General features: G+C 30.9%; 1 protein-coding gene across 1 annotated transcript; it reads right to left on the bottom strand.

Annotated features, from left to right (window-relative positions):
* Positions 1–13252: 13252 nt before the first annotated feature.
* LOC129909669 (transmembrane protease serine 9-like) lies at positions 13253–17360 on the bottom strand. Its single transcript, XM_055986743.1, has 5 exons — positions 17113–17360; positions 16507–17047; positions 14784–15037; positions 14201–14725; positions 13253–13474 (listed from the first exon to the last, which is right to left on the bottom strand). Exons 1-4 carry the CDS (start codon positions 17343–17345, stop codon positions 14203–14205), a joined length of 1551 nt encoding a protein of 516 aa, XP_055842718.1. The 5' UTR covers positions 17346–17360; the 3' UTR covers positions 13253–13474; positions 14201–14202.
* Positions 17361–18659: the final 1299 nt, after the last annotated feature.

The raw sequence follows: 18659 nt of genomic DNA, 5'->3' as shown, positions 1-18659 counted from the left end.
CTTAATCCAAGATTGGATCTAGAAAACAGTTGCAGGTATACAGTATACAAATACAGTCTGAAAGTCGTTTTCCTCAGAATCATCACTTACATTATTATTTGGCGCCTGTCGCTTAACTTTTTGGAAGATTTAATGGTGAACTTCTTTTTTCGCTTTTTTTAAGCTACCATCAGAGTTTCCAATTTCGCCCATGAGCGGTCTTGCCTCAAGCTTATCATATCTGATGTTCTTGATTATTTTTTTTTTAAATTAATCTTTATGACTCCTTCTTTCGCAGAAAATACTTTTGAATATTCAGTTTCTACATATTATAAAAAAAGAATAGTTAAAAATTTTAATTTTTTCAGTGTTAAAAATACAACTGACTTTTCACGTGAACGTTATCGTTCATTCGATGAAAAATCACAAACTTTACCGTAACTCTTCGTCGCGGCGTCTCAACTAAACTTGCTAAAACTTACAGACGTGATCAATAATACCAAAAGGCACCTATTTTATATTGCAAGTGTTAACAATTTTACTTTTTGAAGTTATAATTCTTATAGGAGGGTGGGTATGAAAATTTACTTTTTGACAAGAATGTCAAAGGGATTATGACGCGATCACCGTGGGTAGCAGGGCTGTCGTTTCACCTTTAGATTAGGCAGTACTTTAGTATTTGAAAAATGCAGTACGCCGCAGTACGGCAAACATAAAACACACAACACGTTGCAAGTTACATGTTTCATGTGGCAAGTTGCATGTGGCAAGTTGTATGTGGTAAGTTGCATGTGGCAAGTTGCATGTGGCAAGTTGTATGTGGCAAGTTGCGTGTGGCAAGCTGCATGTGGCAAGCTGCATTTGGCAAGTTGCGTGTGGCAAGTTGCATGTGGCAAGTTACATGTGGCAAGTTGCATGTGGCAAGTTGCATGTGGTAATTTCCATGTGGCAAGTTGTCAGGGTTGCAAAAAGATCACATTTCAGCTCAGCTCACAGCTCAGCTCAGCTCAAATTTTGAGCTAGCTCACTTTTGAGCTAGGTACCAGAGCTCAGCTCATTTGAGCTGAGCTGAAAGTGAGCTGAGCTGAAAGTGAGCGCCCCCAACTTCCAACGCCTATATCTCGGAATTTTGAAGAAAATGAAAAACAATTTTTTGATGCCAAAAGGTACCGGGGACTTTAACCTACAATTGGGTACAAATCCCATCCCTGTAGGTCCACGCGTTCTCAAACCGGGAGAACTTAAAAGTAAAAAAAAAGGCACGATTCTGAAAAAATAGGCATGATGGGGCGGTTTAACATGGAAGGCGATTTTTTAAAAATCTGATAATGTGCAAAGCGTAGGCCCATGACACAAGCTATCATTTGGCATCACTCCCAAAAATTGCTCTCAAGCGGTTTAGCTTCCAGGAGTGTTCAAAGATTCGGGGATTTTTCGAAAGAAATTTTTACCTCAACTTTCAAACGCGATTTTCTCGGAATTTTGAAGAAAATCGAAAAACCGGATTATACCACTATCGGGTAGCCGAGAATATAAGCTTTCATATGGCACCACTCCCCTGTCTCTAGATGAAATCGTACCAACGCCTATATCGCGGAATTTTGAAGAAAATGAAAATAAAATATTTGATGCCAAAAGGTAGCGGGGACTGTAACCTACATTTGGGTACAACTCCCATCCCTGTAGGTCCACGCGTTCTCAAACCGGGAGAACTTAAAAGTAAAAAAAAAATAGGCACGATTCTGAAAAAATAGGCATGATGTGGCGGTTTAACATGGAAGGCGATTTTTTAAAAATCTGATAATGTGCAAAGCGTAGGCCCATAACACAAGCTATCATTTTTCATCACTTCCAAAAATTGCTCTCAAGAGCGTTCAAAGATTCGGGGATTTTTCGAAAAAAAAAATTTACCCCAACTTTCAAACGCGATTTTCTCGGAATTTTGAAAAAAGTCGAAAAACCGGATTGTACCGGAATTTTTTTTTATGATAAAAAAAGAAATATTTTACTAAAAATAGAAATATATCTACTATTAAAAAAAACCAAGAGAAACGATCACGAAAAATTATCTGTTTTATTTATAAAAATACCCATGTGTTAAAATAATTCCATTAATAACTAGAACCAAACATCTTAAGCTATGGTGTTTTATAAAAGTTTAAAATATCTTCATATTTCATCATACTTTTCAAATAAAAATCAATGTATAATTTCACCCATCACAGCTCAGCTCACTTTACCTTAGCTCACCCAACAGCTCAGCTCAGCTCACCGACAGTTCAACTCACCCAACAGCTCAGCTCAACCATCAGCTCAGCTCACTTTCAGTTCAGCTCAAATGAGCTGAGTTATGGTACATAGCTCAAAAGTGAGCTAGCTCAAAATTTGAGCTGAGCTGTGAGCTCAGCTCAGCTCACTTTTGAGCTTTGTGGCAACCCTGCAAGTTCCATATTGCTACTACTAGTGCTGAAGCACACACAATTCTCATAAAATTACCATATCGCACATTTTATGCGCAATTCATTTACTTTCGTTAACCATATACCGTACGTTCTGAACCGCACAACATGAGTAAATTTCACAGAATAAATTGAAAACTACATGGACGCAAGGAGGATGAAAGAATTAATTTATTGTTCACTTGATAAAAATGTAAAAAAATCGAAGTGTAGATTAATTAATTTAATAATAGAAATTAAAAATATCAAATGAAATTCATTTACATATACTGAATGAGAAGTATAACTTCAGTCGCGTGTACATGTGTACACACACTCTTTTTTTTCATACAACATAGTACAAAAACGGTCTTGCCCCCATAGGTGGTCCTACCCCCACTTCCCCTACATGGTTACTACACCCTTTTCTCGTTTTTAAATTCTTCAATTACTCTTGATTGGTTGCTGGTTTGGAAAAATTGATATTTTATCCTTTTTTCAACAAAAACTGTTGAAGTGGTAGTGTTTATTTTTGCAGAAAGTCCTAGTTTTACTTGAATTCATTCTTACGAATCTTTTGTTATACAACGATTCTTAATGTCTTTTTTTCAATTCAATGTATAAGGAAAGATTAAATGCAGTATGAAAAAAAAAAAAAACACTTTTATCCACGATGCATGTACAAAAATAAGTTGTGCATATCAAACATTTATTGCTTATTCATAGTACTTAAGTACACATAGTGTGACAATAAAATAAATCACAAGCTTTCACAGCAATGCATTCGCTTCACTTCCTTTCAATGCAGGAACATTTGTAACATTATTCATTCCATATCTTTCGTTTTCTCCTCCTACACACATACATAAAAGGTGCAAATAAGTTTCCTGCACAGTTTGGGAAAATCCATTTCATGTGTAATATCTGTTATTCATTCTTCCGTCATCGTTTTAGTCAACAAATCATAACCCATTTTATAAAATGTGATATTTTCGAACAAAATGGACTCTCTTTATTGAACTGTCACATTTTGATAAGTTTGTATGTTTATAGTTGGAAGTTATAGCAATTTCTGAAAAGAAAATTTATTTAATTTCCGCCATAAATATTAAACAAAGTTGCAAAACATATGTGTGATACCTTATTCCTTATTTGTTTATTTAAAATACATTTTGTTTTACACATATAGAACTCTGATAATCTGGATATGATGATTTCTAAAAATAGAAAAGTTCCAACAGTTTTGTTAAATCCAGTTAATACTTTATTGATAAGAATAAACGTTGGTTTTTGTTTTTTTTTTTATTTTCTATTATGGAAGAAAATAATTCAGGACAGTGGTCTGTTAAACAAGATTCTTCGTTAGTTTGTAAAACAGTGTGTCTCTAAGTTGTGTATAGTGCACTTATTCAAATTCCTGAAGTATACTTCGTCCATAAAGACAGTCCACAAAAAAGTTTTTCTTAAAAATAGTAAGACCAAAAAATATTATCCACAACTTGAAGACAAGCTTATACTTATAACATTTAGTATGTTAACCATTTACATTTTATATTGTGATACATTTTTGTTGCAATATCTTTGAGAAGAAAGTTAATTGCTCTTTCAGAAGTAGTTTTCTAAAAAAAAATCACGATTACCTACCTGTTTATTTTGTAATTTTAAGCACCTCTTAACCATCTTGAAGTAAAAGATTACAAAAAATACGTATCTAATTGAAATTTTTAAAACTAAAAAAGAAAAAAAATGAATCAACTTTTTTGAAATCAACCATTTTTTCAAAAAAAAACAGTGTTTAACAAAAAATATCAAAATTGGAATATTTTTGTTAAAATATACAAACAAATTTTTTTTGTGTTGTTCTCTAGAAACTTATCGGGAAAAAAGATGTAGATCTTTTAATCATCCACATATTATTTCCTTCGTTGAGAGGTCTACTTTTGACAGAAATTGTTAAAAACACCGTTTATTTGATGAGGAAATTTAAAATTCATGGTCTATATATATGTATCAGGTACATTATGTACTTGCGCATAGAACACAAATTACTAAAATTTCTAAGAGTGTTATAAAAAAAATGGTAAATGTAGGTATGTATACGAAAATAAAAAAAAAAAATACAAAATTCGTTCTTCAAATGAAAAAACTCTTTGAATGAAATTGATCTACAAAAAAAGTATGCAGTTTAATTTCTTTTATAAAATGCATTTTTAGAAAAAAAAAAATTCAAAATCATTAGAGCCATTTTAAAAAAAAAACTAGTTTTTTTCTTAACACGTTCGCTGCCATGTGACCCACCGGCGGTCACAACTTTTAACTCCTGAGAGGCCATGTGCCCCGCCGGCGGTCACAAGGAATACATTTTTAAATATTTTTTTCTGAAGCGGCGTGTTGAAGAAACACTTACTTTTCAATGTTGGCACCTAGATAAAAGTCTAAATAAAAAAAAAAAAAAAAATCCCAGATTAATCCATTTATATGAAGGTATAATATATAGTAGAGTGGGCCGAAAAACACTTTTTTTCGAATTTCAAATCGTAATAGCGCGGAAAAGTTGCGAATGGTGATGACTAATAAGGGTTTAAAAAATAATCAAAATCAGTTCATATCTTCCGGTCGCGCATCGGCTCTGAAGTATGAAAAAATTTTTAAAAAATGGTATTTTTACAAAAAAAAATTTACCACCCTAACATATTATTTTTTGAACATTATAGCTTTAAAAAACTCTCATGTGAGCTAAATATTAAGCAGAAAAAAAAATTGGCTCAAATTGATTAAGGACTTCGGTGGCACATGTGTTTCAAAATTTGTCAAAAATGGCAAAAATCATATTTTTGCGATATTTTTTTTCCTTTTTATAAACTATTTTTAAAATTATTATTTTTACCAAATAAGAATTAAAAATGAAGTTGACACAATCAGTGAAAGCCGTGAAGTCGCTGAATATATAAAAATCTTTCGGTCAAGTACGCTTTGGCTATTTATTATTCTCTTTGCCGCACAGTGGTGCCTTTGGTGCTTTTTTGGCTTCAAAAATCATTTTCACGGCCATTTCTTGATGAAAAGTCATGAAATTTAGAACACTGAAATATATAAGTATAAGATATACGAAAAAGCTACCAACTTTTTTTTTACTCAAAATGGTGGTCCCAAAATGGCGATCAGAATAAGCATTTATAGAATCTTCTTTTGCGAAACTGTTTATAAGCTAAAAATTTAGCTAATTGATGAAAAACAGATGTTCGACTTTTGAATTAGGTACAACTGTTCATATTTAATGAAAAAAAATTCAAACATTGTTGAAACAAAGTTCAAAAAGAGTCAAAATAGTAAACCGCACTTTCGACCTTTTTTTTGTGCTATTTTTTGATTTTTTGTTTATAAAGCTCAATTTTTGATATCTTCCTTCTTTATTTTCATAAAAAATTGACTATTTTGGCTTTATATAATTCCCAACTATGTTTAAAAGTAGATATTAAGAAAGAAAAAAAATGAAAAGATAAAAAAACTGTGCTAACTTCAAAAGGAAACAAAAAACAGCACAAAAAAAAGGTCGAAAGTGCGGTTTACTATTTTGACTCTTTTTGAACTTTGTTTCAACAATGTTTGAATTTTTTTTCATTAAATATGAACAGTTGTACCTAATTCAAAAGTCGAACATCTGTTTTTCATCAATTAGCTAAATTTTTAGCTTATAAACAGTTTCGCAAAAGAAGATTCTATAAATGCTTATTCTGATCGCCATTTTGGGACCACCATTTTGAGTAAAAAAAAAGTTGGTAGCTTTTTCGTATATCTTATACTTATATATTTCAGTGTTCTAAATTTCATGACTTTTCATCAAGAAATGGCCGTGAAAATGATTTTTGAAGCCAAAAAAGCACCAAAGGCACCACTGTGCGGCAAAGAGATTAATAAATAGCCAAAGCGTAATTGACCGAAAGATTTTTATATATTCAGCGACTTCACGGCTTTCACTGATTGTGTCAACTTCATTTTTAATTCTTATTTGGTAAAAATAATAATTTTAAAAATAGTTTATAAAAAGGAAAAAAAATATCGCAAAAATATGATTTTTGCCATTTTTGACAAAATTTGAAACACATGTGCCACCGAAGTCCTTAATCAATTTGAGCCAATTTTTTTTTCTGCTTAATATTTAGCTCACATGAGAGTTTTTTAAAGCTATAATGTTCAAAAAATAATATGTTAGGGTGGTAAATTTTTTTTTGTAAAAATACCATTTTTTAAAAATTTTTTCATACTTCAGAGCCGATGCGCGACCGGAAGATATGAACTGATTTTGATTATTTTTTAAACCCTTATTAGTCATCACCATTCGCAACTTTTCCGCGCTATTACGATTTGAAATTCGAAAAAAAGTGTTTTTCGGCCCACTCTAATATATAGTTCACTTTATTGAAAAAAAAAATTTATGAAAGTATAAGTAAAGTTCAGTTTATTGGCAGAAAAAAAATTCAAAAAATTAGATAATAGTACAGGAAAGATAGACTTTTTCGTGGAACGAAATATAGGACGGCTGAATTTTTCAAATCTGAAAGAGGGGCATTAGTAAAGCTTAAGTCCTGGTTTTCGGGACGCCACCCCCCTGGCGAAATCCACCATTTTGGAAAACGCGAATCGCTCTATATCTCCAAAACTATTTATCCTAGAGAAATGGTTATCAGAACTAAGTTCTTGGAAATTTAATTATCTTTTTCTTTGTAATACATTATTTTTCTGAGCGGGCAATAGTTTTGAGGTTATGTTGTTTTAATTTATTTTGTTTCCTTTTTTTTAAGATTTTATCATTCTCGGTAATAGTAACATAATTTTATATACAGTACAAGTTATAGAAAATCAAATTTCCAATAATTTGGTATATTTTTGAAAGTCATGCGATGTATGAGTCGAAAGTTATTGATCTGAAAACTGTAGTCTAAGTACAGGAAAGTTAGTAAATAAAATAGGCATTTTAAGAAACGAAATATAGGGAGGCTGATTTTTTCAAATCTGAAGTAAGGGTATTAGAAAAGCTTAAGTCCTGGTTCTCGGGACACCAACTCCATGGCGAAATCCGCCATTTTGAAAAACGTGAATTGGTCTATATCTACTAAACTATTGGCTTGACCGAATAAGTTACTTAACCAAAGTTGTAGGTAATATAAATATCTTTTCTTGTACATTCACTGTTTTTCTGCGAGGACAACACTTTTAAGGTTATGTTGTTTAATTTTTTATTTTTTCGGTTTTTTTTTAATTTTTCTCTCTGATTAAAGTTGTAGAACATCAATATTCCATTAATTTGGTATACTTTTAAAGATTATATGATTTTTCAAACCAAAGATACGGAATTTTAAGAGCAATCCCTTTCAATATTTTCAATATACTAATATGCTTTTGCATAAGGTTCATACCTAAAATACTTAATCGTGTACGTAATGTAAGAACAAGAAACATATGATATGAGAGGAAGTTAGTTATTAAGGTGGGTTATGGTAAACCGTAGAATGTTGTATTACATATATTTTGTGTTTTAAGTCAAATATCCAACTTTTATGATGCTAAAAAATTATGTTTCTATCATAGAGACCGTGAAAAATAAAAAAATTAAAAAAAAAACAACATAACCTCAAAAGTGTTGTCCTCGCTGAAAAACAGTGCATGTACAAGAACAGATATTCATATTACCTACAACTTTGGTTAAGTACATAACTTATTCGGTCAAGTTAATAGTGTAGCAGGTATATACCAATTCACGTTTTTCAAAATGGCGGATTTCGCCAGGTGCTCGGCGTCCCAAGAACCAGGACTAAAGCTTTTCTAATACTCCTCTTTCAGATTTGAAAAAATCAGCCTCCCTATATTTCGTTTCTTAAAATGCCTGTTTTTTTTACTAACTTTCGTGTACTTAGACTACAGTTTTCAGATCAATAACTTTCGACTCATACATCGCATGACTTTCAAAAATATACCAAATTATTGGAAATTTGATGGTCTTTAACTATAACTGTTTAAAAATTTATGTAACTAATACCGGGAATGATAAAATCTTAAAAAAACCGAAAAAAATAAATTAAAACAACATAACCTCAAAACTATTGCCCGCTCAGAAAAATAATGTATTACAAAGAAAAAGATAATTAAATTTCCAGGAACTTTGGTCTGATAATCATTTCTCGAGGATAAATAGTTTTGGAGATATAGAGCGATTCGCGTTTTCCAAAATGGCGGATTTCGCCAGGGGGGTGGCGTCCCGAAAACCAGGACTTAAGCTTTTCTAATATCCCTCTTTCAGATTTGAAAAATTTAGCCATCCTATATTTCGTTCCACAATATGCTTGTTTTTTTACTAACTTTCCTGTACTATCTATAATACAAAAAATAGATATAATTTTTTACTTTTGATGCTTATTGAAACACTCCAAACATTAAGAAGGATTTCCTTCACATGTGGCAAAATAGGTGGTTACCTTCTTTACCTTTTTTACTGCAGCTTCTCGACCCTCATTTTTTCTCATCGCATTATAACAATCTCTGCATCTTTTTCTAATTTTTCTGTTTCTTGAGTCCTTATTTTCAGTTTCCTTCATTTGATGTTTGACATTAGATGTATGTGCATGAGGTTCAGAAGTGAGTTCACATAATACCTTGCAAACATCCTCTCTAAATTTTAAAATTGTGCATTTTTCGTTGTGCTTTTTATAAAGAACCAAGGCGTTCACTATGGACGTTGATAGCAAAAATTCAAACGCTATTTTATGGTACCATCGAATTGTTTTCCGTGGCGTAAAGTAGCACGCCATTTGGTCTGAAATATCGATTCCTTGTTTAGCATGATTGTAGTCTACGATCATACGTAACTTTTTTATTTCCTGGCCATCTCTATTTCTTTTTCTTTATAAAATTAATTTGGTACGCCATTTTGCGGCAATTATTATTCAACATCTAAAACCAAAATTAAACAACAATTCAATGTTCTCTTTTCGAAAAATCGATTTTTCAAAAAAAAAAAAAAAAATTTCAAAGTTTTTACAAAAATTTAAAAATTATATTCTTCAACGTTTTTGTTTTTTGATTTATATTTGGGCAATAGGTATAATTTTTTTTGCATACAAAAATTCGTTAAAATTGAACCCATAATTTGGGAGTTAGTCAGAAATTAAAAAAAAAATCTTCTATGAGAGGTACCGTTATCAGTTAATAACGATTTTTGAAAAAAAAATTCATCAGATAGATCTTGTTTCAAAACTAATACTAGATAATTGCCATTTTTTAGCTTTTTTAACTCACCTTGTTGTTCATTACAAAGTTATCAGTTATTCAGAAATATTTTCATGCTATAATTTGGGAATCTTTTTGTTTCAGTCAATGACACTATTCCAAATAAACACATATTTACAAAAGGCCTCTCAACTGCGACTTTTCTCATGGATTTTTTCAAAAATTGTATTGACTCCCTTAGAACAAAGTTCATAAAACTATTTTTGTGTTACTTCTAAAATACCACAAAAAGCTCTTTACCTGGCTGCAAAATTAACAAATTAATACAGTTTGAAGATCGAAATCTTATCTCATGAGCTTATATTTTAAGTACACTATACTCACTGTACTTGCTAAGGGAAAAGTTTTATTATAAATTAATCATTTTGCTCTAAGTTTAACAAAAAATAACATGACTCATAAAACACAAATTGATAGCACTTAATTATCTTATAGTTTTACTTGCATACCGTTCATGTTTTCAACTTATGCTACTTCAAAAAAGTGTTCTATCAAAAACTCAAAGTCATTGAGAAATATCTAATAATTTCAAAGTTGAAGTTCTAACAGTAAGAGTTATGTATTTTCCATTAAAATTGCAAATGACTTTCAAACAGCTGCTACTTTTATAATGTGTAGAATGTAGATAGTTATGATATTCTAGTTCTCTTTTACGTTTAGAGTACACAAATAAAATAGAAATTCTTCTCAGGAAATACAAGTTATATTTTCTTGTTATTCCTTTTATTCTATTTTCCATATAAACACATTCAATTTCATTTTTCATTCAGGTCAAGGACAATATCCTTCAAACTGAATAGAAAATTTAACACAAAACCTACTTCAAGTAAAGTTGATCTTTTAATTAGCAAAAAGTACAACATTTACAACTTATTTGCAGTTTAAATGAAAAATGTAAATAGCTCTAGACATTTTATGAATAAAAAAAATTAACCTCAATTGGGTCACTTTAAATAATAACCCTCTGGCATTTTTGACTGTATTTTTTTTTTTCTTTTTGCTGTCCAAAATTGGTTTCCAAGAAAAATCCCTCGAGCAATTGACCATTTTATTTGTGACAATAAAAAAAAAAAAGTGGTATACGTACATGAGAGTTCTGCCCTCGTCAGTTTGTTATCAAGCTTATATATAGGCTACCAAAAAGTGTCATTTGCAGCTGTGAATGAGCGACATAATAAAATGAGTCTATTGGTGTTTGCTGTGAGCAACAAATTGTGTTGTCGTCGTCGCATTGAAAAACTGTTTTATGGTTTTATTTGTGCAAAGGAAATTCTTTAGGCAAACACATAAAATTGTTCATTTTTATGGGGCTTTAGTTAAAAGTAGAGAGGATTTTATACGACACAAGCAATTAAAATTGCATACCGATCGGTTGGTTTATAGGAGGTAAAATATTTATTAGACAAGGAGTTTTTATTTGAGCTAGTTATATTCAACATTGACCCTTTTCACTTTCATTTACGAATTTTACAGGACATTGCATAAGGAATTTTTTCCTATACTTTATAAAGTATCTGCCTGATTTACATTTACAGGAAAGTAAAATTTTTAATTTAAAAGAAAGCGGTCACTGGGGTGTATACGTACTTTTTTTTTGTTAGAATTCAATTTTGCATTGAATTTTATATTTATTAGTGAAATATGCGAGTATTTAATGATTTCGTTTAAATAAAGAAATTAAATTCTATGAAAAATATAAAACCATAATGTTTTTAAAGAAGCATAACCTCCAATGGCATTCTAATTTGCGAAGATTTTTATTAGGATTATGGAAACGTGTATTTTCATCGACGTGTTATTCTTCCTTCGGATGGGTCCTGACTTATAAGTCTGCTAAATATGTCTTTGAACGATATAATGCGATTCAAAAATTCTTTATAAAATGTTGCATAACCAAATAATTTCTGCCACCTTTTTTTTTTTTAAATATATTCAAAATTCATGTTGATTTCTTCCTCAACAAAACACTTAGGCATCTGATTTGTATTTGTTATCACATCGATCCAAACAAAGGCGAAGAAATCCTTTTGAACTTCTTTAAAATGGTAACATTTTGTGTTTAATTCAAAAAGTCAATAATCCTTATTGGGTGGGTGCATTGGCAAAGTATTGAAAAGTTATTGACTTTTGAGTTTTTCTTGATCTGTTTTGTTGTGAACTTTAAATCGTAAGAAAGCATTATGCAAATTAGACGTGTGCCATGGATATCGTTTACCTTTTTTTCTTTTGAAAATCTTTGGATTTTGTTTTTCGAATTAAGACAAAAAAAATAAATAAAAAAGATTCGATTAAATGTTAGACAAAAAAGTTAAATCGATTTTGTTTAAAAAAAATTTAACCAAATATCTATAAATTTCTTTGCCTTGAAGTTTAAATTGTTTTTGTGTGTTGTTTAATGAGAATTTAGTGTGTAACAATAAGTTTCTATGTGCATTGATTTATTGTGTAGATAAAAAACCACATGGAAAATGTAAATTCCCATTTGCACGAGAATTCAATCGATATAGCAGGAAATTAAGAATGTTTTGTGTTTGTACAAAGTTTCTTTAATGTGTCAGTAGCATTCTAGTATTGATTTCAATTTGAAAATATTGAATTCGCAAAAAAAATAGTTTGTTGAAAGGATGTTTTTTAAGAGTTGATTTATTAACAACTGAATTGTAATTATTGCTATAAATGTTCGTGACCTTTTCTAAGTTTATCCAATAAATTGAAAATGTGTTTTGTTTTAATAAATGGTAAAATTAAGAATTAGTGTGAAAAAATAAAAAAAAAATAAAACAAAATATGAAAAACTGGTACTCCAATGAAAAGTGATATAAATATTTCACTTAACACAGAAACCAAGAATCTCAGGAGGACTTAAAATTTTTTTTTGGTACATACTAGCTAAAACTATGATTAGTCCCAAAAAATCAATGGTGTAAAAATGCTGTCTTTCCTATGGGACTTGGGAATTTATTGTGACCGATTCAAGAAAAATTCAAGACCTTTATTAGTTCAGCCTTTTTCAAGGTACATTCAGCTTCCGTGTCAGAAAAACTGTCAACGGTTTTAGCTTTCGTTTTAGTTGACATCATTTTACTGAACCCATTCTCATATCATTTTACTCAACCTCAGTAAACAACTCCGATGTGGAGGAGTAGTTTTGTGAAAGTACTTCGATTTTACTAGGATTATGTTACATGTGACGTCACACCCAATCTTGCTACCACAGGTCTTGATTTCCGCTTTGAATTATCTGGAGCTAAACATGGAAGCGAGAAGGTTATCTACTCCAGAATTCAGTCTGTCCGAAGTATCATATTTTGCCAAAGACCAAACCGGGCCTTGATGCCGTTGCTATCCTTAATAAATGGGGTAAGTCCTAAAATATCAGCGAATAAATAAAATTTACCAGTATTTCTTTAATAAATAACAGAAATAACAATGGACTAATATGGCTGCCCTGAGGAACTCCCGAACTCAAAAACTGGATCAGAAATCGACTATACCTATTGTAACAGGATCCAGTACATAATTAAAAAATGCTACGACCCATAAACATTAGCTAAAAAATTTTAAAAGTTTGATTTTATTTCAAGAACAAAATTGGCAATTTTTTCTTCGAAAAAGAAGAATATCAAATTCGGTTGCATTTTTAAACGTCTGAAAATTTATTTTAAACTGATTGCAAAGAATTATTTTTGAAAATCCTGAAGGTTTACAGTAATTTAAATTACATATTTTAATTAGAATAAAAAAGTGTGTGAATAGGTTGATCTAATATTTTTACTTGCTCTATAGGGCAAGTATTGGTTTCGTGTAGAAAAAAAAATCGAGGTTTTAATCAAAACCAACATTACGATGATGGAGAAGATCAAAAAAGTGGTTTTCGTCATGCCGTCCGTCGGTCTGTGCGTGTGTGCGTGTGTGCGTCTGTGCGTCCATCTGTACATCGAGCTAGGGCCTAAACGGGTAGATGGATTTGCTTGAAACTTGGTACAGATGATTTTTACGTAATTCCCTAGGTCCGTTTTTATTATTTTTTTAATATCTCCAATTTAACGCATATCTCCCATATAACGTTTTCGAGGTATTTCAAATTTCTCGAAAACGGCTCTAACGATTTCGTTTAAATTTGGTGTGCGCAGTACTCTTATTGATTCCAACAAAACTGCGTTTTTAGTTTTTCTCAAAAAATGCCAAGAGCGGAAATATGGCGTTGCCGTTTTTCAAAAATTGACATGTTTTTTAAGTTCATATATTTCATCAAAGCATAAGTCAATTTTTTCAAAATTTACAGACATCATAGGTATTGAAGTGTAAAATGTAAAAAAAAATTTAAAAAAAAAGTTTTTCAAAAAATTTTTAAAAAATTGAATTTTTTTAACTTTCGATTTTTTTTTTGTTTTTATTTTTTTTTTTTTTCACAAAATCTTAAATTTCCAATAAATATTTAAGATAAAGATGCTTTGAACTACAAGAGCAAGTACGTGCGACCCAGTCGTGCATTTTATTTTTAATGCATATTAGCATGTATCCAATCAAGATGGTATTTAACCTTAGCATAACCATCTGGATTAGCACTACCACATCCACCATAAACAAATCCAGCTACACCAACGAGTTTTCCTTGATAAGTTGCCGGACCACCAGAATCACCATTACAAGCTCCATTATTCCTATCATGGGCTAAACATATTATTTGATCATGACCCATGCCTATAGCTAAATCGCAACTTGGTCCATCTAAAGCTGACAATGTATTATATTGCAGACGATGTGGAATAGCTCCACCATGTACTATACGTCCCCATCCAGAAATAACAATTTCTTCACCTTTTGGTACTTCAGCATCATACAAATCAATTTTTTGGATATTTTTGCTAAAGACAAGTTCTGTTTCCAATTCGAGTAATGCAACGTCATCCAAAAAGTTGCCATAGCTCTGACGGACGGTGACAGTTTTAATTGACATTAATTTTCCACCAGCCAAACGTTGAATGCTACCAACTCGAACAGTGAAATATTTTGCTGGTAGTCTGCAGAAAATAAAATTAAAAATAAAAGGAAAAAGTTGTTTTCGAGGAATAAACTTACGTTTCAATACCATTACCAACGACAACACAATGAGCAGCTGTCAGAACATAACGAGAACTAATTATCGATCCACCACAAGTGAATGATCCATCTTTAAAAAGGGCTACCTGATGAGGGAATTGACCAATTTCTGCGTCCTTGCCACCGACGACTTTCGATATTGGTTGAGCTGAATGCGTTCCACATAACAAGAGACACAAGAGTGCAATTAAAGATAGAATAGTCAACGACATTGTCAAATAAATCACTGTCCGCTACTGCAGAAACTTAAATTAATAAACTTTAAATAGAGCTGTGAATTATTTTAAAAATTGGAAATACCTATATTCTTATCGATTTATTTTATCTTAAGCTGGTTAATCCATTAACCTTAAGTTGTATAATTTTAGTTTGGCCTAGTTAGTACTTTATGACGTTAAGTGCAAAGGTGCAATGAAAAGTGTTTTCTATTTTTTTTGGAAAATACATTTTTGAAACCATTGTTTTTTATTGCTGAGTATAAATTTAATCTGAATAAAAAAATCAGTGTTTAAGTTGTTGGTGACGTCAAAAAAGCTATATTTATAGATAAATTCTTCATTCTAAGGGTTAGAAAAGTATATTTTGAAGCATAAAATTGATTTCGTTGGTTGAATTTTCGTTTTGTGTTATTTATTACCACAAATTAGTAGTTATACTGCATTTATTTATAAATATTACACAATTTTGTTGTTTTTTAGGGTTCTGAATACCAAATGTTTTCTTGGAGCAAGTCATTGGTTTATTTTTCGATAAAAAGTTTTTCGGATCGGAACTATTTTTGAACTCTTTGTTTGCTATCCACAACTCTTATCATAATAATAAACTTTATTTTGTTCAACTTTTTTTCGAAAAATCACAGAAGTTGTTTCTGTTGCTCTCACCAGATAGATGTAGGAAAGTTTTTATTTCGAAATTCATCCCTGAATTTTTATAATTTTATAATTTTTGTACTTGGTTTTATAGTAATAAACAATTCTGAATCATAAAATTATTTCGTTTTTAACTTAATTAAATCTAAATCGAGAAACTATCATTTGTTATAAAAGACATCCCAGCTAAAATTTCAATTTCGCGTTTCTGTTCAACCTTAATAGATTGTAGGGCATGGCAAAAAAAGAACGTAAAACAAGTTGGAGCCTTCATAACAATGCCCTTATGAAGTCTATAAGAAGCATAAACGAAGCTTTACCGAAGTTTTGAAATTTGACCTGAATTGTATCTTTTTAATCTGAAATTTTTTTATACAATTCCATTAGTTCTTAGAATATTTTCAACGCAAAATGGATATCTGAGGTAATATGAAGATCAATGTCAAAACCAAAAAAAAAAAAGTAAAAAAATTATACAGTAGTTATAGAAACTAGTTAACCAAGTCGTTTTGAAGATCTAACTTCTCCTTACTTCTATAAGTTCATTAACCGAATCTAATCCGAGAAACAAGCTTTCATCCGTTAAGTTTGGTTTGAACAAAATTTCACGAAAATTCAGTAATTCCTTTTGAAAAATTTGATTTTTCAAAACAAGTTTTGAAATATTGTTAAATCTATATTGTAAAATCCAAAATTCATATTTTTGAAATTTTGTCTAAATTTTTAAGATAAGTTCAACGTTTCTAAACGAGTAACCCTATTCAATACAAATTCAAATAAAAAAAAAAAAACACTTTGCATGAGCATTTTGAACTTCTTTCATTTCTTTTTTATTTTGGTCCAAATTGTGTACTCATCATATTAGCCATTATCCAATTGCGATGATAACTTACTTTAGCAAATGCATCAGGTTTCTTACTTCCGCATCCATCATTACTAAAATTGGTAACTCCTGCAACTTTTCCATTATACGTAGCTGGACCGCCAGAATCTCCCATACAAATTCCATTATTCTCTTTATGTGCTAAACAAAGAATTGAATCCCATCCATAGCCAATTCTCTTCTCACACGAATCTGGACTTAATTTAGACAAAGTATTCCATTGCAAGATATCTGGATTTACGCCATTGAAACTAAGACGTCCCCATCCAGTAATATTCACTGGAGAATTATTTGGTACTTCTTCCCATTGTAATCCAATTTTATTAATTGTATCACTCATTACAAGTGATTCATTCAAATACACTAGTGCAATGTCATCCAAGAAGTTTCCAAAGGACATTTTTACTTTTATCTTCTCTGCTCGTAATAACTTTCCACCAGTCAAACGGTGAATACTTCCAGCACGAATTGTTACATTTCTGGCAGGATAACTAAAATTAACAGAAAATTAATTATTTTTAGTGAATAATTTTCAAAAAAAAAAAAAAAAACTTACGGTTTTATACCAACTCCACCAACAACTACACAATGAGCAGCTGTCATAATCCACCGACGGTCTATGATAGTACCACCGCACTCAAAATTATTATTTGTATATAGTGCTACCTGGTAGGGAAATTGTCCAACTCTTGCATTCTTTCCACCCAGTATTCTTGACTGTATCTGGCCGTTGACCAAAGTGCAAGATACTGAAGCGAATGCTATGAGTAACAATATTTTGAAAACCATTTTTTCAAATAAACGAAGAAGTTCTTTTGTTGGAACTAAAAATAATTAATTAATAATTGTGTTTTAACTTTAAGGTTATAAAGTTACCTGAGCAAAAGCTATGGATCCAATGAATTTCAAAGAAATAAAAGTTCCTTTTATACCAAATTTTTTTAATGATACAAAGCAAAATATAGCTAAGATTGACACTGACATTGACAATTTAAAACATCTGTTGGTTTTTTTTTTTTTGTTGTGAAATTTCTAAAATGAATTGAAACAAATATTAATTGAAACAAATATGAAAACAATATTTTTTCAATAAATATGATCTTATTTACCAATCTTATATAAGAAGAAAAATTCTTTTGAAAACAAATACTAGTTGAGTCTGACGTAGTAATAATAATAAAAAAAAAAAAATAGAAAAACGCGCGTGCAGTTCGACACAGCTGCAAAGAAGCCATTATTAAATCTTTAAATATTTTCAAAGTATTTGTCATACGTCCACTTTAGCTTCAAGGTTATATTAGATTAGATGTAAACTTGAGCAAAGTCGTGTTTCATCAAAGTTTTTGTAGGTATCCCAAACATTCTACACAAGCAGCAAGCAGTTGTGTCATACTTCTTAAAAAAAAAAACACTATATTTCGTGCTAAATTCAAAACAGTTTACAGATTTATTCCTATCACGTCTAGTTTTTGAGCTATACTCATTACTATTTTCGCTATAAACGCCCATGTTCCGCTATTCGACTGAAAGTGAATTGAAATCACTTTCCAATTTCACGTGAAATGAAAAAAATATCATAGGTATTCTTCATTTCGATCGATTTCGAAAACTTTGAAATTGCTCCTAACTGGAGGATCATCCATTTTTATTTTGTTTCTAAAGTGAAATTATTGCTGCTTTTCATTGGCAATTTTAATGAAAAAAGCAGAGTTTAAAAGAAAAAATAAGAAGACACATTTTTCGGGACAAATAATATTGCAAATTTTAAAAGAAAAATGAATTAGGTAAAGTACAAAGCGAATGAGGTTGCAAACACAGGCTGCAATTCTCCCCTATAGAATTGTACACTGCAAACACAGGCAGTGCTGAATTATAATATTTCATGCCTCATGTGTTTTGTGTATTTTGTATCAAGGGGCACGGTAGTGCCCAGCCAAGTTCTCTAGCAACTTTGGCACTACACCCTTATTTACAGGAAACAACTCAGGCCATTTTCGATCCCCCTCTAACTTCCACACCAAAGATGCCAGAAATTTCAAACTCGCTACATTTGTTGAGCTCGCCGAACCCAAATTCCTCACAAAATTTCAGCTTCTTACGATG

This window comes from Episyrphus balteatus, chromosome 2 (genome assembly GCF_945859705.1).
Source record: "Episyrphus balteatus chromosome 2, idEpiBalt1.1, whole genome shotgun sequence".
Taxonomy (NCBI): Eukaryota; Metazoa; Arthropoda; class Insecta; order Diptera; family Syrphidae; genus Episyrphus; species Episyrphus balteatus.
Note: the sequence above shows the minus strand (reverse complement) of the source record. Positions and strands in the feature narration are given on the sequence as shown.